Genomic DNA, 21,307 nt, shown 5'->3' on the forward strand with positions numbered 1-21,307 from the left:
GGTGTGCTGTTGGGGGATCTGAGTGCTTAAATATTTGGCCCCAAAGCAGCTAAATGTCATGGGTTTGGCAAGCTGAAGACAGGTTTTCTGTCTTCAACCCCTTGTCTTTGATAAGCTGAGGAGAAAAAGCCAACAGTGACTTTGGAGAAGCGGTACCCTTTAGGTCAGTAGAGTTATGCTGGAAATGTTTCCACTGCATTTTTCTGCAGCATTTTTATTTTCCTTTAGGTTTTTCTTTTAAGTTTTGCCTGGCACAAAGACTTCTGACATGGAGGAACAGTCCCCATGCTGTCCCAGGTCAGGTATGAGTGAGTGCAAGCTGTGAGCACCTGCAGGGAGGACAGTCCCACCACTGGTCATGTCCCTGCCTTCTGCATTGATTAATTCATTGGGCTGCTTTTGAATCCTGATTTGTTTGCGACCAGTGGAAGCTTGGCTGCCGATCTCAGCAGAGGGAGGTCAGATGTCCAGACTGGGTAGTCTTGCCTTGGAATTTTTTCTCTGTTTTCTCAATACTGAACACTCAAAATATTTAGTGTCTGGATCAGCAGCATTAATAACCAGCTGCTCGCAGCAGCTTTACAGCTCGGGTGGTTCTTGGGTCATGCCTCTGGGGATAGCAGTGGCCAGACTGAGGGCTGTGCGCCCCGGCTGGTCAGGCTGCAGCACCCAGCTCAGTCACCAACTTTGGTTACCTGCGTTTTTCTCTGTGTGTGCTTTCCCACTCTCTCCTAAAGGCTCTTTAATAGAAACCTGGACTGATGGGACTTTTTAAAGGTAGCTTACACACTACGCAATGACAGTGCTCGTGGCAGGTTGCTGGGACTGTGTTTCACTGCGGGGCAGGAGATAATATATAACATCTATAACGTCTGGTACCTGGAGCAGGGTGCAGGGCAGGAGGCAGTGGGTGCTGGGGGACAAAGAGCTCTGCTGCTGCCACTATCTTGCTTTCCCTCCCGTCTTTGAGCATATGGCAAAACTGAGTTTTGCAGCCTTCTGCGGTTTTAGCTCCCGTTGCATTGTTCAGCTGTCTGCCTGTATTAATGACTTCGAGCCTGCTCTTGTAAGGGGAGTGATAAAGGTGTTGCTGCGTAGTCGTCATGCTTTGCTGCCTGCTTAATCTGTGATGAACGTAACAGAGCTTATGTGCGTGGTGATTAAAATCAGGAGTGCCTTCCACATGGAAGTGTCTCAAAGCCTTCTTCCTTCTTGCCCGCTTTATTCCAAGTCCGCAGCTGAGCAGCAGGCTCAGCACAATCCATCCTCTGTGATCTGGAGCTGCGTGCAGGTGGCTGGGTGGTAAAAAAAGGGCTTTTGTAATTGAAAATAGAATAGTAATTGCAGTTATGCAAAAGAATAGCCAAGTTGGAGACTTTAAGAAGAGGGATGATGAAACCTCCCACTTTTTCTCATATACATTATCGCACGATATATTAGAAAATCTACCCTAGGAGACTTTTTTCTTTTCTTGAGCATTTTAGCCTGAGCTGTGTGGGAAGCTTTTTTTCAATTCCATGACATTTTAGGTGATTTTTTTCCTATCCTGCATATGGCATGAAAAATTAGAATTTTATTTTTATTTTTTTTCCTAAAAACTAAAAACCTGAAAAAATTGAAGTGCAGTCAATATAAAGAGCTCCGTGGGATAGTAGCTGATCACTCTATTACAGGTTCAGATTTTTAAATTTTTTTTTTAGTTTCAGCTTTGTGCATTTTTTTCCCTAAACCAAATTAATATAAGTTTTGAAACAAAATGTTGTTTTGTATTTGGAACTAGTTTGTGGTGAATTGAGTGACAAAACCATCATCTTAGTGTTTTTTTTTTGTTGTTGTTGTTTGTTTTTTTTTTTTTGTTTGTTTGTTTTTTGTTTTTTGTTTTTTAAACAGTTTTCCCAAAATGTATTGGAAATGGCAGCTGTTTCTGGGGGGAAAAAAGGCCATAAAGATTCTTTGCCACCTATAGCAGCAGCTGATCCTGCTGTGCAGGGTGAACTTTTCTTATCTGCTCCCATAGTCCTGACCTGTCCATAAATATTTCACACCTTCTGGGGATGCTTGTATTTCTCACTTCTTTTTCTGGAACTTCCAAAGTAAACAAACCCTTTCTGTGCTTTGCATGAGAAGACCGGTTCCCTGTGCCTCCTCAGTGTTTTTATGAGTCACTTGCTGCTGCTCTGCCTGGAAATGGCCTCACTTCTCTATTGCTGGCTCTGTAGAGTTTGTAGAGCATTTTGGAATAAGCATCTCTTATCTTTTATATTACAATAAAATACCCTAAATTCTCACCTGAATAAATGTAGTTCAGTTAAATATATACTCACCTACCAGCTCCCCGGATGAAAACGGAGAACTATAAAAAGTATGCAGGCTTGTAGGGAGGGTTCTGCTATTTATAACACTTTTTTATTACATTTTGAAGAAATTTGATTCATTAAAAAAAAAATAAAAATGCTGTGAATTCACCTGGCAGCATTTCCAGTTTTGAAATCAGACCTTAACAGGTTGCTGGGGACATTGGTACCGGGAGCTGGCCCTGGGAGCACTGCCCCTCACTGCACCTCTGATAAATGCTGCTTTCCTCCTCCCCCTTGCCTTCTAGTTTATTAGCTGTTAGGGGCTCTGAGGCTGACACTTTGCTTTACTTGTGGTTGCAATCACTGATGTTCTCTGGGATGACCAGGGCTGCCGGTGGCTGTGTATGTGACTGATCCTGTGGCTCTCTGACTGTTGAGGAAAATAGAAGAAAAGAAATGTCACCAGTCAGCACCTAAAAAATAAATTCTCCAAACTGTTCAGTGAACCAAGCAATTGCCAATAGCTTTGTTTCACATCAGAGGAACTATTATATTTGTTTTTCAAGCTTCGCTAGTAAGAAAACTACCCCCCTTTTGATTTTCAACAGGCAACATCAGCTCAAACTGAAAAATGGGAACATCTTGTTTTCAAAACATTGAAACAAAATAATTGATACTTCCCCCTCCTTTTTACTTTTTTCCCCAACAACCAAAACTTGGCAGAGTTTGTACACAGTTGTAAAATGATTGGGTACACCGCAGACTGCATGATGCTGGGAAATGACATGTTCAGGGTGCTCAGTGAAGCAGAAAAGTGTTTTTGTTTTTTCTTTCACCAGATCTATGATAGATGATGAGCAGCACAGGGGCTAATGGAGAGCTGATGCTCTCCTGCTTGGATTCTGAGACTGGAAAGTTGCATTGAATAGCTACAGCTGTGTTAACAGGGGCATTACTGTATGAGGGAGGGAATCAGCTGTCCAGTTTTTAAGATGCTATTACCCCCAAATTGCCATTCCCTCCAGAGGTTATACTAACACAGTTGTAATGCTGTAAGGTCTCAGCTGTCATAGCAAAACAGGTGCTGGAGTCCCCCTGGACCAGGCTGACACCAGCCGGTGCTTTCTCACTGTCTTCTTCTATTGACCTTTGCTGTGGCTTGTGTCGTGGCAGCAGCCTTTGGGTTGGGGACACAGACTTTGATATAACTAAATATTGCTGTGCCGGCTGAGAAACCTCCCCATTGCACTTGCAGGGCTTGTCTTTGGTTGCTTTTAACGTGGCTGTGTTGTAAGAGCAGAGTGCCCCAAGGTGGGGACATGCAGGCAGCAGTGTCCCCAGCCTTGCTTCGGACTTCGTGCCAGGTTTGAGATCACTGCATTGGTGGCTCCTCGAGATGTGCAGCTCTTGTTTCCTGAGTGCTCTTTCCACCTTTCTGTATTCACCTCCAACTCCCACTGCTTGTGCTTTGGGTACATTTTGTGAGATAAAAGTGATGTCTCCTCAATTAGAAAAGATAAACCCAAATACGCTCTCTGTCGTCCTAGCTGGTGACATTTACTGGGTCTGCTGCAAGGTGCCAAGTTTCAGAGAATTACAGCAGGGACGTTCACACTTCAGCTTCAGATTTAGATATTCCAGGATAGAAATAAGACCTGACATAAATAATCTAATTAAGAAAATAACAACTATTAAAAGGCCATGCGAATGCGGCACCTGGAGTATTACGCATGCTTTAAACCCCACGGGGATGCCTCATAATGCCTTTTAACACTGTGCTGCTGTTTTCTTGTGGCACTTTTCCATTCAGGGGTTTGGCAGCCCTGGCTGCTCCCTCCTGCCCCAGCCGGGATGCTGAGGTGAGGTATTTGTGCTGGGGAGAGTCAGAACCAGCCTCAGAAACATGGTGGGGTTGCATGAATACTAAATTTTAACCCCAGAGCTATGCAAATAGGGAATTTTTCTCATCATTTGTGCTTTCTACAAGAATATCAGTTCATTTTGCAGGGGCTGAAAAGGATATTAAAATGGAGGTAGAGTAAGCACAGGCAAACATCCCCTCTGAAACACTACCTCCTTGGGGCAGCAGGAGTTGTCAAAATTACACTTGCCGTGCTAACACTTCAGTGGGGGGTTAACTGTGCCAGTGATCAGGTGGGTAATTCCCTTTAAAATTACTGTTTTACATTGCTCCATCCAATTACTCAAGTTATTTCACTACCCCACAGATCTCTCTATTAACATCAACAAAATGATTACAGACAGCAACAGCGTCAGGATGCTTTATCTACAGGTGAAACGCTGCTGGCATGACACGTCAAAGGCAGTGCCTGATGTGTGGGTGTCAGCAGCAATCAGCTGTCCCGGCCCCGCCACCGAAAGGCACCAACATGGCAGCTGAAGTGTCACGCGTGAGATAGGAGAGTGGCTTTGTCGCTGGCTGTCGCAAACCCCTCTGCTTGAAGGGGAACCTAAATGGGCCAAGATGCCTCAGCAGTGTGGCTGGCAGGTTCTGGCCTAGGCGCATCCTGTACCCTGCAAGTTTGGCCACTCAAGTTTTGTGGTAACACCAAGTGCCTGACTCCAGGCAGCAGGCCCTGCGTCCCCGTTTGGTTTCTGCAAAATCCCATGGGTTGATCAAAAAAGCATTTTACAAGGAAACCTTTTTGAGTTCCCCATTGCATCAGTGCTCCTAATTTCAAGGCACTAGGAGCTACAGACAATAGTCTAATGAAACAAGCCAGGTCTGAATGCAGAAGATATTGAAATCTGGAAGATTTAATTTATTTTTTATTACATATTTTTGGAGCCCTGATTATACCCCACACCCTCCAGGAATTATTTTACCTAAGGAAAATTATACTACTGATTACAAGATTGCAATTTCATTTTCACTGCTGAGAACTCTTTTTTTTTTTTTTTTTTTTTTTTTTCACAGCTCATGTTACACTTGCATGACTTGTAAAGTTTTGTAACATCTTGAAATTGTTAATGCTATGCTACGGAAAGGTACTTATATATAGATGAATGAGGCAAAATACTTTCTTTGCAGTCTTTTTGAGGGAAAAAAAGTGATAGTTTCTTGGTTTGAATAGGCCTGTAAATGAATTCTTTGAACCATTGGGTAGTGAGTTCACAGCCTGCTCACAGGAGTTGCCTTGCATTTGTCCTTCAGGCTAAGTACAAAGTGAGAAACTATGAGAGGTGTCTTTAAACATAACATAAGAAGGAATGTTTTCTACAGGGGAATAAAAATATATTATGCGGAAATCGCGACTACAGTGTGCATGAAATTAGACTGGCAGGATCCCTATAGTAAATATCTGACAGACAGAACAACATATTAGTCAGAATCTGAGTTTTTCCAATAAATCATTTCACCTGGGCATTTGAAATCAAAATTCACTTCAGCCAGCACTGCATTCTGCGTTAAGGTCAGGAGAGATTTCCAGAAGCACTGTGATTATTATCTAACAATTCAATTAATTGAGCCATAGAATTGGATGAGATTTTTGTCATTTCAGATGTCACAGCAATAGGGACCTTTGACTGCAACAACATCATGAATATTGGATAAGATCCTGCAGTGCCACTCCTCCATGTTATGATCTTATCCAAGGCTGAAGGTTATGAATACAGGTTATATTGTTCACTTTTTCATTGGTAAAAACAGAAAAAAAAACACCCCATAATCAAGTTCCAATACACAACTAGATATAATATAGCTTTTCTTTATATATATATATCTGTATATATATCAAGTAAAAAAATCTAAAATAGTTGGAAGTAAAAAATGAAAAAATAGCTGATTGTGTTATTTTTTTTTTCTTTACAGTGATATGGTAGCAAATACAAGACAAATGAGTAATAAATCTTTACATAAGGTGTTCTGGTCCCATCTCCATCAATAGGGCTCAGACTGGAGTAGAAAATGGAACAAGGTGATTTTGTTGTGTGTTTTTTTTTTGTGTGTGTTTTTTTTTTTTTTTTTTTTGGCTACAGCTTCTGCAGATAACGAAGATGCTGTTGGTAAGACAGAGGAAAATTATAGCACTAAATAAAATAAAACCACAAAGTGTTTTGCAAAAGACCTTAAACACCATACGGTAAAATTTACTTCTGAACTGAAGGAGGCTGTTAATACTGCATGCTTGTCCCTGTCCCTAAGATATGTCCATTTTGTGTCACCTAACAATAGAAAAACCTCTGGTGTTTCTATTTTTTTTTTTTTTTTCTCCCCCTGCAGCCAATAATAAAAAAGCAAAACCACAAATCCATTGAATTGGACTGAGCCAGAGGTGAGACCTCAGTGATGCACGAGTCATTCGCTGCCCTTTGTCCAGAGTGAATTTCCCCAGAATCCAGTGAAAAAGTCAATTGACTGAGCTTGGCAAATGGTCACACTGAGCCCAATTTTGGCTGTAGAAAGGAAAGAAGTACTAGTCTCAGCATAAAACAAGATCATATAGACGGTCAACACAAAACAGTATTTTTTTCGGTTGTCTGCATATTACATCATGTTTGCATATAGAACAGCTTTTGCATTATTGCTCTACTTATAAGAATATAGTAAGGAACTTAGAACAGACTTGCACATTACAAACTTAAGGTTCTTTGGTGAAGAATGAGAAAACAGTATTTTAGCGGTAATTGAATCTCTGAAGTTTTCATTCTTATCTGTTGATCCTTTGGATTCTCTCGCAGAGGAGGGAAAGGTATTGAGTCAGCTTTACCATCGCGACGATGGCAACGCCACCAATCATCATGCAGGTGGGCCAGAAGAGGGAGTGAAACAGTACATTAGAGCTGTATAGTTTGGTCAATATTACATTCTTCTGAGAGCCTTCGGGGTCATAGAAGCAGGAGAAGCGTTGGTACTTTCGGAAGTTTTCCATCACAACGTTCACCAGCGACAGGGATTCTTCGTAATTCTTGCCGCACTTGGGTATATACGAACACTGGGAAGAAATCAGAGGGAGAAAAATGCATCTTCAAACCAGATACTATGTCTGTTTTCAGGTGACAAACAGGAGAATTCAGAGATGATTATGCTTCTCAAAAGAAACATAATGCTATTAAATCAGTAATACATCTATCCCAGACAAAACTCACTGTTATGTACATCTAGGGAATTTCCCATTGGAGTTCCTCCAAGTGCTGTACAAACATTAGTGCTTTAATCTGCACAGCGGCCTCATGGATAGGTGAATATATTATTATTGCTAATTTACACATGCAGAAATGGAACTGATGAAGCACCTCTTCATCTTAAGTGGTGTGTGTATTCTTGCAGTGAGATGGGTAATTGGCTCGCTGTAAATACAAATCTGGTAGATTGGACCTCACTTGCATTGGATCAACATGATCTTAGGCACAGGAGTTCTCTCACAGAGGGAAAGGCCCCAAAGAGACCTTAATACAAATCTTCCCTTAGGGACAATGACTCAGATAAGAACAAATGGAAAGTCTAAGAGTAAACGGATTTTCTTAGGAATGTGGCAGAAGGCTTCCCTTCAGCCTCTTGCTGGAGACCAGCCTGGCTGCTGGGGTGGCCCTTGGGCTGTTGCTTAATTTGCTCATGGGTCCCACCATGCTCCCCTGCTGCACTGCTGGTCTCACTTGTATGGGGTGATAATTAAATTTAGATAATTTAATGAGAAGGAGTAAATTTTTTTGAACGGAAAAGACATCTTGATTAAAATAATGCAACCCATGGGTTTTTATTGTTTTAATGTATAAACTTTACAAATGTCCCTCAGTTCTTTTTCATGACTGTGCTGTGACTTTTCATAACATACTGAGACAAATCTCTAGTCCTAATAATGATCAAAAGATTAAGCTCATAACAGGATTTGATTGATTCATTGGCAGGTTTATTAGCCCAGAATATGATTTGAAGCATGGCAGGAAGATTGTCTGGCGTTAGCAGACTGGAGCATTAATGGTAGAGCATGTCAGCCTGCCATTATGAATATTTCATAGAGCTCTAGAAATTAGAGATGGAAAATATCAGAGCAGTAATATCTCATCCATCTTCCCAGTGGATACAGGACTGCTCCCCCCTGGATATTGTCTTGCACTCTGTTCAGATTTGTCTTAAATTTCCAAAGCCACAAGCCATCTTCCACTGCCTATGACTCTTCAGTACATCAGAATCTAATAAGTAGGGGAAATTTTTCAGTGAAGCTGTGCCTCATTTTCTTTTACTGAATTATATGCTGTCACTGTCTTAGCAGTATTTCCAGCTCTGATGTTTAGGTGGTGGGTGTTTGTTGTTGTTTTGTTTGGTTTTTCAAATTTGGTGCTAGGTATTTTTTTTTCTTGAAGTCCCAACTGTTACTGTCCTGAAGGAAGAGATTGAGTGAGGACTTGGCCACTTTTTCCAAGCTCTTCCCTCAGAAAACAGCAGTCACGTAAAAGCCCAAACAATGACAGATTACTGGACTCCAAGTCTGCAGAAACACCTCAGGAGTGCAGTGGGGAGGTTCTGCAAGTCCTGGCTTCCTGCAAGCTGGACTATTTTCCAGACACTTTTGTAGGAGACCTGATGCAGAAGCAGAACTTGAGCTGCTGCCTCTGATGCCTGATGTCCCCGAGCCACCAGCCATATTGGGCTGGTTGGGCTGACTGTACCAAGAGGGTTTGAAAATACGAAGCCATGGAAGTCAGTTGTGCAAGGGCGGTTGATGTGTTTTGTCTCTCAGCCCAGGCTTCTTGTGCCAAAATCATCTCTCTCTGTGCTACAGCCTCCTGTGTGCTCTCCGAGATACAGTGCCCTTCACTCCACATGCTAGTGGCCTTGTCCCAGTTCCCCTGAGCATTGTGTAGGTGACTGGCAGGCAAGAAGGCAGACACTGATAATGGGATGCTTGGAATGTTTCCTTTGTTTTGATCACCATTTAGTTTTCTCCAATGCCTGGCAGGGAGTTTTGCGTCTATCACTTACTCTGTATCTGTGAATGTAGCCTGCTAGCTCTATGCTGTTTTATTACACTTCTGCATTGTTGAACACCTGGGAACCTGCAAACATGGAAGTAAACTTTGTGTCTCTGCCTCCAGTAAGGATTCTGTGACACAACATGAGAAAAGTGGCTCTTGTGTTACTTGCAATCTGATCACAAGAAGCATGCCCTAGGTAGATATAAAGAAAACTTACATTTCCAGCCCTACTTTTCTAATTTAAAGGATCAGTCAGTCTGTACAGGCTGTCTACCTGGGGGCATGTCCAGTCCAAAGCTCTGCTCAATGAAGAGCTGCTCAGGGACTTATCCAGTCACATGTGAGTATCTCCAGGGATGGACACCACGCAAATCTCTGGGCAAGCTGGAGGCGGTGTCGTTTAAGTCGATGAAGTTGACTTCTGCAGCAGGAGGCACCGTCTCTCCCCAGATTTTGGCTCTCGAGCAGGTGCAGCTACTGCCAACAGCCTACTTGGTATCACACGTATGGAGCACTGCTGAGATGGGCTGTGCTGGTCTGAAACCTGGAGGCTCTGCTGATCCCAGCCAGGCACAACAAGCCAGGTAGTTTACAGCTGTTGAGAACTTGTATTCAAAACTGCATTTGGATTCAGGTCACATAGTCAGCAGCAGCATATCAGGAAAAGCTGGGAATCCTCCCGAGAGCAGAGCTTAACCTGTAAAACAACCTTGGGCTGGAGGAGTATTAACCGTGCCTACATTAAATTAGGAAGAGGAGGTGGCTGGGGGAATTTCAAAGTCTGTTTTCAGCAAATAAAAATAATCAATAACAGAAAGTGAAGATTTATGCTGAACTTGCTGATTTATTTGAATCCAGTGGAGCACAGAGACTGATCTGATCTGTTTTAACCAAATCACAGCATGAGCATCACTGGATTTTACTTCTGCCCCAGCAGAAATTTGGGTCTGTCCTGGTTTGCAAGTGCCGTGGAATGAGCTGAGTGTGCCTCATTTCTGCACTGACTCCAAACTGGGCTGGGGAGCACTGCTGCATTTCACACTTCAGATCCAGAGGACTTCATCTCTCAGCCACAGGAGCTAATTATCCAGCAGAACAACCGGCCCCGTGCAACTACTCTGTGCTTTGACTCATTTTAATATCACTTCATCTTAATATGCAGAAGTAATTTGGTCTACCGAACTGCTGCCATAAATAGAAACACAATAGGTTACGTTGTCAGCAGCCTGACAATGGGGCTCAGCCTTTGCGGGCTGCAGTTTGCCGAGCGCCTGTAGTTTGGGGTTCGGTGACCTTGGGTAGCAAAGCAGTCAGTGCAGCTCTGGCACTTGCACGCCCACTGCCTGAGCTGCATCCCGGCTCACTGCAGCCTGCAGACCTCAGTACCCAGGTGCTGTAGGGGCAAGGAAGGGGTGGTGGGGAGAGGGCATCCTGCCAGCCTCGCCTTTGTGGCCGGAGGGATGCCAGCCGTGCATCCGCTGCCTTCACCACAGCCGCCAGGCGGGAGCTGTCTCCGTCCCACCTGGGCTGAGTCACGCTGGGTTTCGCAGTCGTTGAAGCAGAGAAAGGAATTCTTCTGTGAAATATGTTTTTGTTTCAACGTCTGGAATCGGGGAAATTGTGCAAGAAAGATGGGCTGGCTTCTTAGTCTGTCTTTTATTTTTATGCTATGTCTTTTCTCCTGACAGTCTCTCCTCTGTAAACTTTCAGCATCTTTGCACCACCGGCAGGGATAAGTGCTGTGCCATGGCCCCAGCAACACAGCTGACCTCAGCAGAGACTGCCAGGGCTCAGGGTTTGTCACCAGAAATGCAGACGGAGCCACGTCTGCTGCCAGGCACAGGGCTCTCATCTCCCTCTGCTGCCTTGTCTGGCCCTGCAGAAATGAGGCCGTTCCTATTCTCCTGCCCCCCTGGGACCACCACCCCATGTGGGATGTGCTGTTCTCTGTCTGGGCTCTGATTTCTGCTTTCTCTGCTCTGTGCTTACCAGGGAAGCAGGAGCTGGAAGCGTTATATCACTTTACAGCAGGGAATGGATATAACAGAACGAGCAGCCCTGCAGAAACCCACTTTGGAAGAAATTTCATTCTGCGCTCCTACCTCAGAATTAATTTTCATTGTTTCTTCGTTGTGGTAGAGCAGAAGCTTCTGGCCGGAAGAGGTGAGATTGACGTACACCTGGAGGCAGGGGTACTGAGAGATTTTCCAGCAGTCTGGACCGCAGCTAAATGAGCAGTTGAAGCTTTCTGTGATGGATGCGTTGAGAAGCGAGCACTGAGCCTCTTCCGTCCAGACGCTAAGCAGACAAAAGGAGATGTTAGAGCATGGCAAGAATGGGCAATAAGCGCTAACTGCAGCTCAGCCTTCCCATCAGGGATAAACCCGGGGCACCTTGCAGGCTGATGGGACACGCTGTGGGGCTTTGAGCAAAGGCTGAGCTTCCTCATGTCACACATCACAGACAGAGGGTATTATTCTACAGTCCCTACCGTACGTGCTTTTGGCACAAAAATACCTGATTTGCTTACTCCTATGTGTAAATGAAAAAACTCAGACTGAAGAAGGTATATCTGAGATCAAAGGGAATCAGCAGACAAGGAAACGGAGCAGCCTGCCCTGGGGAGAGCAACTTCATGACAGGGCACTGTGAACCAAGACTCAGTGGTTCACCACAAAGTCCAGCTCAGCTTAAAGTGGGGGACAACTTTGCATTCCTGGGGTACGGATATCCATATGCACAAGCCCCCAGTAGCACACAAGTGGTACCACTTGCAGCTCTACCAGCAGGAAAGCTTTTCTGGTAGCAGCTTGCCTGCTTTTCAGTAAGTTAAATCTCCTGATGTAGTCGTTCTGGGGGATTTCAGCTTATCTCACATTCACTATAGGTTAAAACTGGCATGAGGGAGCCTGGGTATGTACTGTCACTGTTCACCTGGGTTTTCTGTATGTATTTAACAACCTATGGCTGTATTTTCCTTAGGGAGGAGAGCGCAGCCTGTCCCTGGCCACAGCCAGGAGGAAGCCAAGGTCTGCTTGCTTCGTGCCGAAGCCTGCAAAAGGCTTTCAGTGATAAGTGATAGCCAAGATTGCTGACTAATTCTCTTGGTATTTCATTTTGGCAGTAATTACGCTTGTATATTCTGTTTTACATTTTTATTAAATTATGCTATGATTTCTGGAGGGAAATCGAATGAAAGATTTTTTTTTTTTTTTTCTCTTTCTTTTTTTCTTCCCAGGAAGCATTCTGCTGGATGGGTATTGCTGTCTGCAAAGGAAAATAGCCCCTAAGGAGATCTGGCTGCACCGAGAGACATGACAGCATAGGGTAGCCTTCGTTTCCTCACTTTAACCTTTATTCATGTATGGGGAGGATAAACTAACACCTACCTACAACAGACTTGTGAAGTTGGAATATGTGGTACTTCATAGGTGCTTTGGTATCTTCTGGCAATTTTTCACATAGATTGTAATATAAATCATCTTTCCACATGAGCAGTTCTGACCTTAGTAGCCTCTACAATTGACCCTGGTATTGCTAAAAGGTCTGGGAGAGCAATTTGGAAATGCAAATACTCTTAGATACTTAAAAGGGTTTGATCCCTATCTTCAAAAAGCTAAACTTTGCCTGGATTTAAAAAGGGACAAATACCTTTATCACACAACTAAGATGCTGAAAATCAGCACAGTTTATGCATTGTGGGTTTGTGTGTTGTTTTTTTTTTTTTTCTTTATTGGGGCAGGGTCAAGAAGGAATATTTTCCTGCAGGTGCACTGTTAGAATGGAGGATATTCATAACAGTTACCTTCAGGCACTAATTATGCATATCTAAATATGAAGCCTGCTGGGGATAAGCCAGCATGTGCCAGGTATTGGCCACTACCTCAGAGTGGGTTTGGGCATGACACACCAGCCTTTTGATCCGCAATTATGCATTTTTCATTCTCCTAACTTTGCTGATCAGAGCAGAAAAAACATTGTTGACAGCCTTATTACAGTCTAGGCTGAATTTTAAATAGGGTTGGTGCTTGAAAACTGCTTTCAAATACTGCTAATGAATTACAGGCCAAACTTTCTGCTCAATACCAGAGAAGAAAGCCAGAGAAAGACTCAGAAAAATTAAGTACAGAGCAGTAATGATGAAAGATGATCCTTCACTTTCAGCAAATTACTCTATTTTGGGAGGATTTCACTTGTTGACATGAAAGCAGTAACCTACATGGAAAACTACATGCTCCAAAGCAGCTGGATTTCTTTCCCAGATAGATTCTTCATTTTTCATTTGTAAATGCATTGTTTCTTGAGGCAGCTAAATATTTTTGCTGTTCTCTCCAGAGTTTGCCTGGGCTTTACAGCAACAGCCTCTGCGAGGCTTACAGAGCTCAGTAGGCTGCAAGCCAGCTGATGTGGATATTATAGATATGTTAAACTGTGGCAAGTCTAAGGCTTATGGATCAAGATTTCGTCAAACAGGGATCTAATACTTCCCTTGCTTATGCTGACATTGCTCAGCTTGCTTTTCACTGTAGCTACGCGTAATTTATACTGGGGTAAGCAAATGCAGAATCTGATGTATGTTGACCAAAGGAAAAAAAAAAAAAAAAATAGTTAAAAGAATAACCAACAGTAAGTCATCTGGAACAGAGCGTGTGAGGTCAGGGCAACTGTAATGAAATTACCTTTGCATGTAAGACCGCAGCAGGGTGATTCCCAGGAGAAAGTACATCATGATAGAGCACACCATCATGGCCAGCCCGAGGAGTATGGCCCGGTCTTCTCCAGCTTTTAGGGCTGTGACTGTTTTCCTTTTGTCCAGTAGATCGTGATCCCTGATTTTTTGGTAAATATTTCTGAGGTTGAAAATAATACATTCTTATGTGAAGTTCATATTTAATCAATGAGCCCTCTGCGGGGTGGGCAGTTCCACCTCCATAACCATCTTGTGGGTGAGAAAGGCTTAAGGGTCCTCAGGTGTCCATTTTCAATGGATTCACTCTGACCTGGTGGAAATTTATTCATCTCCAAAACAAATTACAGCCATTTCTGAAAAGGTAAAAACCTCTTATTGCAAATAGAAAGATTAGAAACTTGTGCCAGCTCAGTAAATCCTTCTTTGGTGCAGCTTCATTGGCTCAGCATAATTCTACTGTGGATGAATTTGACCTCTCAATGCCAATTCTGGCCACCAGAAGATATTTAGTTATAGGAGGTGTCTTTTCTTCAGTTCAGTATAGTAACAGGTCTTACGTTACATGTAGGAAAGAGCCTAAAGAAAGTAGTCACCGATTTTTTATGAAAGGACAGTGTTCTTTCTTGATTCCCTATAGGTTAGTGGAAATTTTCCACGCTGAGTGTGACTCAAAGCTCATGAAACACTATGGGGATTTTGCAATTGATTTCTGTGGTGTTTTTTTTTTTTTTTTTTTTTTTTTTTTTTGATCGGGAGCTTATTTACTTTATTTTTAAAATTGCTTTCTGGAAGACCCGTTACTCATTACATTGAAAACCCTCACAGAAAATTATTCACTAAAGCTATTTGTTCTGGGATTAAAAAAAAAAAAAGAAGATACAACAAACCATTCCCCCTTCAGCAGAATCCTTTCCATTTTCTAACCATAAGTCCTTCTTTCATCTCCGAGCCTTTGATGATTCAATGGGTCATGAGGACACAATGGTGAAGAAGGAAATATTTGAGTACATTTCAAACACACTCAAACTTTGTGGGTTTAAAATGTACTTACAGACCTGAGGATGGTCAAAATCTCCTGTGTTTTCTGTTACGGTTCTTTTGAATCATCCAGGCAGCACTCGAAGCATGTGAACCGCACGCCTCTGAGCCCTGGCACCACCATAACATGGACATAGAGGTACACGTGGAAGAAGTTCCTCTTCTACTGTCTGCAAAATGGCAGGTGAGCAACATCAACATCACTTTGGGCTCTAGCAAACCCACCACTCTTTTAAGCTGAAACCACCAAGTTTCACGCAACCGTGGAAAAAAAGCACCATGTGACAGACCAACCGTGTAATTTACATCCACTAATAGGGACAAGGAAATAGAGTTAAGACAGATGCAAAATCATACATAAGCACAGTAGAAACAAGAAAAAAAAGTTCAATCATAAACTCCTTGAAGCTGGAATTGAATTTGTGTTTAGATGATGAGTCATAGCCAGGCAAAGCACATATGGTGTGGGGTTTTACAGCAAAAATTGTGCTTAGGTGCTAGTGCAGTCAGATAGTCTCCCATACCTATGACCCCCTGAAGTTTCTTCATCCTACTGTAATTTACATCTTTAGCTGTCCATGATTTCTCTTCAAAACCATCCTTTAAAGCTTGTCAGTGTTTTTCTAGTTGGAAATTAAATGGTAATTCAGCCTGTCAAAATTTTCGCTGGTGCTGGGGAGAAAAATGTATTGTGAACTGGTAGATGCCGTTGCCTTCAAAGAAGTGATGTAGAGCAATAATCTAACGCTACTTTTCTATTATTATTTATCAAACTGTATTTAACTCTGAGAGCTGCTATTAGGATTTGCAGTGCTCCCAAATGGAAGTCGGCAGGAAGGAAGAAATTGTCATGCAGTTCCAGAACATTACCCGATCACACAGCATAACTCATGTCTGCATGTAGACACAGAGCACACAGTGCCATCACTCACTGATGTCACCAGAGCAGCTAGAACATAAGAAGGGTCACCGATGAACAATTTAAAAACAAACAGCTAATTGAGAATGGTTGCAAATACTCCTGATGTATTTCATCCTTCTGATGTAGAATGAGAGGTAGAAAAAGAGGGACTGAAGGGTGCATTGTAGAGATGCACTCTCTGGCAGGTGGTGGGCAAAGAGGACGGCGTGTGGTCCCCACCTGCCTCGTGGTGGGTGGACAGCAGCCCTGATACCACCCAGGAGACACACTGCCTGACCATCCCTCCTCCTCCTCCCACTCCTGACAGCTCTGGGGAAGGAACAATATGCTCCCTGTCACACCAGGAACACCAGCTATTACCTGGCTGCGCATTTTGTACTACAGAGCCCTGGTTTTGGGGACAGGATAGTGTACATACAACATTTTGCCACTAGCAGGGCAGCCTCAGCATCGCCTCAGCTGGAGCAGCAGCTATGGCATCTGCCCGTGTGCTTGCTGCTCTGTGGGGAGGGGAGGACTTTGAGTACGTATGAACTTGTAGCACAGCCCAGGGACCTCTCCCTGCTCGGTGAGCCGGCAAGGCATCATGCTCAGCCGGCTGATTCTGTACCCCAGGGCTGCACAGCTGCAATTAGCTGACGGCTGCCCTGCGTACACACACAGCACTGCACCCCGACACCGTGCATCTTGGGGACTCCATCGAATACTTGTGATTACGTGTGACAACTCCCCAAATAGGACACTGGCGTGGGAGGGGGTGTAGTTTGTTTTTAAAGCAGTGCCAGCTGTCAGAGCACAGATTCTGCAAAGACATTTAATGGAAAGCAATCCTCCAAGGACGAAAGGTCTTTGCTGTCCTCATCATTTCCAAACTGAAGTTCTCCCCTGCTAAATCTCCGTGTTCCTTTTGCCAAATTGCTCGCAGGATACGGGCTGGCTGCTCTACCCAGATTCAGCTGCCAGAGAGGAAACCTCGGCCGTGACCGTGCCTGCCGGGGACAGAGCAGAGATTTCCCTCTCTGTATCTCCCCCCTCGCAGCAGAGCAGGGATCCCTCTGCAGGATGCTCCATAGCTCCTTCTGTGCCCTTCAGGAGAAGGGAGGGGAAGGACCTGTGTGAGGGATTCTGGCAGCCTGGGTTATGTTATTAGCCCGAATACTAGACCACCAGGGAGAACTATAGTGCTGGTCTGAGCCAGCCAGCCTTCCTAAAGAAGTTCTACATCTGCAGAGTTGCTCATATTTGCTGCAGCCAAGGCCTTCCTTTGCCATCATGGGGGACATGAGCTTTTAGCACCAGCTTACATAAAGGATGAGGCTTGCCACATGCTCCCCAAGTGCTCTGTGGGTTGCTGGGGCAGGACTTCTCTGCAGCCCGGGGGATGTGATGGATTTATTGGTGTTTAGTAGAAAAGGTCCTAAGGGTTTGCAGCCAGGTGCTGTCACACAGAGCAGGAGGGGGCTGAGGTAAGGCTTCTCCAGTATAGCAGTTCTCATTTCACTCCCAAATGGGTAGATCTAAGCATGCTGCAAAGGCAATCCAGGTTCTGGAAAACTGAATAACCAGGAAACTGGAAAACTAGAATAACCAGGCACCTGCAATTGCTTTATTTTTCAGAAGATAAATATGAGTTACCTCCACTCAAATTTCTTCCCTTGCAGATGGGCCATGGTGCAGGTGCTGAGGGAGATGCTGCCTCTGTCAGAACAGAGCTGCTGTGGGGTTGGCAGGGGGGATACCCGTCTGCTTGCATTATTCAGAGTGACTTTGAATTCACATTTACCACTCGTATATCACAGTTAGTATGCAGAAGTCACTCAAATTACCTCATGTTGAGATGTCTGCTGATATCAGAAATCCTTGAATGCAAAACTCAGAAAACTCCTGTTTGTTACCTACAGTATTGCCAGTGCTCAGGGGCTTTTCTGCTCAGAAGCCAATTTCTTTACATTTTTCTTTACCGGGTATATTTAACCGCATTGCTTTTTGTTGTTAGAGCTATGGCAACATGCGACCTCCCTGGAGCTCTTACACAAATCTTCATGGTGGTTGTGGAAGGATTCCTGTTGGTAAGAACAGATTTCACTCACTTTATTTCCTCCCTTGTCCCCACCAAACCAGACCAAACCGAACCACACCAATCCAGTGCTCTGGTTTTCCAGTCTTACAGTACTGTGGAAACATAATGGACAGCTGAGGAAGAATGAGGGCTTGGTTAGGTTTCCAAAGCCTAAAAGTGGCAGATGGGGAACAGCAGATTTCTAAAACAGAGCAACAAATATAACTTTTGGCCTTGGTCCTGCAGAAGCAGATGCTGGTAAGACACCTCCCACCCAGGAGGAGACGATTCCCCTGCAGCAATGGGTCATTGCTGCAATGGGTCATTGCTGCAGCAGGCTATTATTAAGGTTTGCTGCTATGAAAGTTTGCTGCCCCAGCTGACAATTTCCCATCTGAAGCTTAAAGAACACAGAATTCCTAGGAAAGGATCGCTTAGGGGATGTTATTTGTCTAAAATGCACTGCCTGTTTGGTACAGTGATGCTGCCAGTGACCTTACATGTGTTAAAATTTCTGCCAGACACTAGCAAATGAATCCCTCCCATCAGCAACACTTGCTCCACATTCACACCTCTCTTCTGCAGCCCTGAGGCTGCGGTCAGCACTCTCCTGTTCCCATTTTCTCTTCTTCCCCTTCCATCCTGCATTTATTTATCACTCATAGGGTATGAACGATCCTTCCTGATGGCTTGACAAGGCACCTGAAATTGCCAAGGCCAGCGTGTAGGTACAGGGGTGCTGCTCCCACCTCTCCAGGCAGATGGGGTGAGCTCTGCCCAGGTCTGAGCAGACCAGATGCTGGCCAGCCCTGCTTAGCACAGCACCCAGCCCAAATCAGCCAGCCCTGCAGGAAGGCATGCTAGGAGCTGAAGGCTGTGCTAATCAGGAGCACGTGGCTCCTGGCCAGCCCGTCCTGTGGGCAGATATCTCCTGCAAGTGCCTAGCCTTGGACCATCCCGTCCATGTCTGTGTATTCACACAGAACATTAGCCTGGGGAAAACGCAGTTGCAGAGGAGACCTGCAGAAATGCAAGAGGCAGAGAGCCAGCTCCAACCGAAAGTCCATGGAAACCTGCTGCCAAGTTGAGGTCCTCCAAATATCTCTTTGGGATCAGAGTATCCAAAGCTGAGCACCTACATGGCCTTTGCAGCAGAGTTCAGCAGACTGGTTAATTCTCCCAAAGAAACCCTGCATCCTGAGGGCAGCTCTGGGGCCTGAACTCACCAGCCCATTTTCCCAAGCAGATGCCAGCAGTAATGTCTCATTAGAATATCTGAGGAGTGTGTTTTGCTAATTGGCACTGTAGATGTACTGACCTCTGCTTTTGTTTCACTGGAGTCTGATTTTTTGTGATTGCATTTAGCAGTGACTGCAAGGAGAACTGAAGGAGAGGAGGCAAGGGAGAAGGGGGAAAGAAAAGAAAGGGAAATGCGTCCGGTTGTGACAAGACAAGCTGTCCAGCAAATCTTACTACAAAGGAGAGAGATTTTGGAACGATGAGTCTGAGTATTACTGACAATTGTTCTTTCATCAGTGATATTTAACTTCTTTCATTCCCAACTGAGTGCTGCTTTGTCTGAGGACTTAAAACCTCTCCTTCCCTTTCCTTCTCCTCTGTGCAATTCTCTGCCCCCCGGGAGACCCAGTAATTCGTTTATTCCTCTGTTTCGTCAGCCTATTTCATCCAGCAACACCACTGAAGCGGGCTGGCACTCTCCCAGTAGCCACCTCCCTTTCCACCTGCTTGTCATCACCCATCTGCTGTGCAGTGCCTTGCACACATGCTTGCCCTCACGCGTGTGCACAGGAACAGAAAACGTCTCCAAGAGCTGGACACATCACCCAGATGTGGAACAGTTAGATATGGTTTGGAGAAAGGGGGCTGTGAGCAGCGTAAGGAGGGGGGTGGGTGTGCTCTGGGCTCCTGGCTGGAAGCGGGACACCTGTGAAAGGCATAGAGCTGTGGCTGCAAAACTACACCTGGGGATTGGTGTGCCATAAAATGTGCAATGCGTGCATGCCAGCCTCAGGGATGGACCTCAGAGAGGAGCTGGGGGGAGCAAGGGATAAGAGGATGCACCCTTTGCATCCCCCCTCCCTCTCCCTATGCCCCCACTGAGGAGCCGTGACAGGGCACACTCCTAGAGATTCAAAACCCATCCGAGACAACCAGCATCGATGCCATTTACCTTTTCTCATCATGTCTGTAAGATGTAGAGCTCCGGCCACTGGTCCAAATAAACATTTTAGAGGGTTGCCCAGTGTTGTTTTTGCTTGCTGCAGTGGGACGATGGAAGGACCTGGGGGAAGAGGGATAGTTTTTGTCACTGCCCATGCAAAGCAGCAGTCCAAGTTACTTCCAATGTGCCAAATCCCCTGTGGCTGTGCCCAGCGTGCTTTGAAGATGGACCATTAACGTGAGGTGAGATGTAAAATAATGGGGATGGCAGAGCAGTGGTGGATATGAAGGACAAATCTTGTAAGCCCTTCCTTCCTGTAATAACTGTAGTTTAGAAGGTGAAATAGCATCTATCAGCCACCAGCTAAAAAGTGTTTTTATGGTGATCACAGCCAGAAATGTGCTGTGTGTCCTTGGGTCTAATCCTCATGCTGGTGTTTCTGCACCGAGCCGAAGAGTGCAGAGCAGATGTCCAAGAGCTGGAGGCCATGTCGGATGTTGGACCAAGACCTCTCCCAGCCTAAGCCCCAAGGCTCCCTGTTGCTGGGAAATAAAATCATATATTCATCACTGCTCCCTTGAGGGTGTCGTATGTGAACTGCCCAGAGGAAAGCCCAACTGGCTGTGCTCCCACAGCCTGAGTTCTCCTGGAGCCAGCCAGGGGTGGTGGTGAACACTACCAGAGAGTCTGTTCTTCTTTGAGCAAAACTTGGGCATGCATTAGAAGTAACTAGCAGCTTCTGCTGCCTGCCTGAGCTGGCTGAGCTTCCTCAGCAGGGAGGGAGCAGATTCACAAACTCTAGAGCAAATCACAGCAGAGGGCCTGTCCCACTGAGGGGATGCCAGCAGAGGAAGGGGGCTGTCCTTCCCCACGAGGTCAGCGTGATTTCAGACACTCCTCATAGTGCCAGTGCCTTGCAGCAGTCCCTACGTGATTGCGTTAATGCTGCCTGCTTCATTAGCTGGGCAATCCAAGCTAATGGTCACTGTTTAGCACGCAATTGCATCCCTAATCTTGTGTAAAATCCTAACACTGATGGCATCACGGCAGCCACTCCAGAGGCCAGAAGTGACTGAGGTCTGAGTTTCCTTTAGGTGAGGGTTAGCTCTGAGGTAAAAGCCTTCTGCAGACCAGTAATGTTAAGATCCCCCCTCCAAGGCCCTCCTTTGAAGACCTTTGT

At 44.8% G+C, this 21,307-nt stretch overlaps 1 protein-coding gene across 5 annotated transcripts in view; it reads right to left on the minus strand.

Moving 5' to 3' along the window:
- Nucleotides 1-4,827: 4,827 nt before the first annotated feature.
- KCNMB2 (potassium calcium-activated channel subfamily M regulatory beta subunit 2) overlaps nt 4,828-21,307 on the minus strand; it is a 129,403-nt gene continuing 112,923 nt past the window's right edge. For 2 of the 5 annotated variants that reach the window (XM_082767534.1, XM_082767536.1), the window contains exons 2-5: nt 20,137-20,247; nt 13,916-14,086; nt 11,339-11,534; nt 4,829-7,255 (exon numbers count right to left, since the gene is read on the minus strand). In XM_082767534.1, coding sequence (XP_082623660.1) covers nt 6,971-7,255; nt 11,339-11,534; nt 13,916-14,086; nt 20,137-20,247 — 763 coding nt within the window. In that variant the 3' untranslated portion in view covers nt 4,829-6,970. Of the gene's footprint in view, nt 7,256-11,338; nt 11,535-13,915; nt 14,087-20,136; nt 20,248-21,307 lie in introns of all 5 variants that reach the window. The other 3 variants (XM_082767535.1, XM_082767537.1, XM_082767538.1) reach the window with 3 other exon arrangements.

The sequence above is a fragment of the Aythya marila genome (assembly GCF_965140915.1).
Source record: "Aythya marila genome assembly, chromosome: 9".
NCBI lineage: Eukaryota > Metazoa > Chordata > Aves > Anseriformes > Anatidae > Aythya > Aythya marila.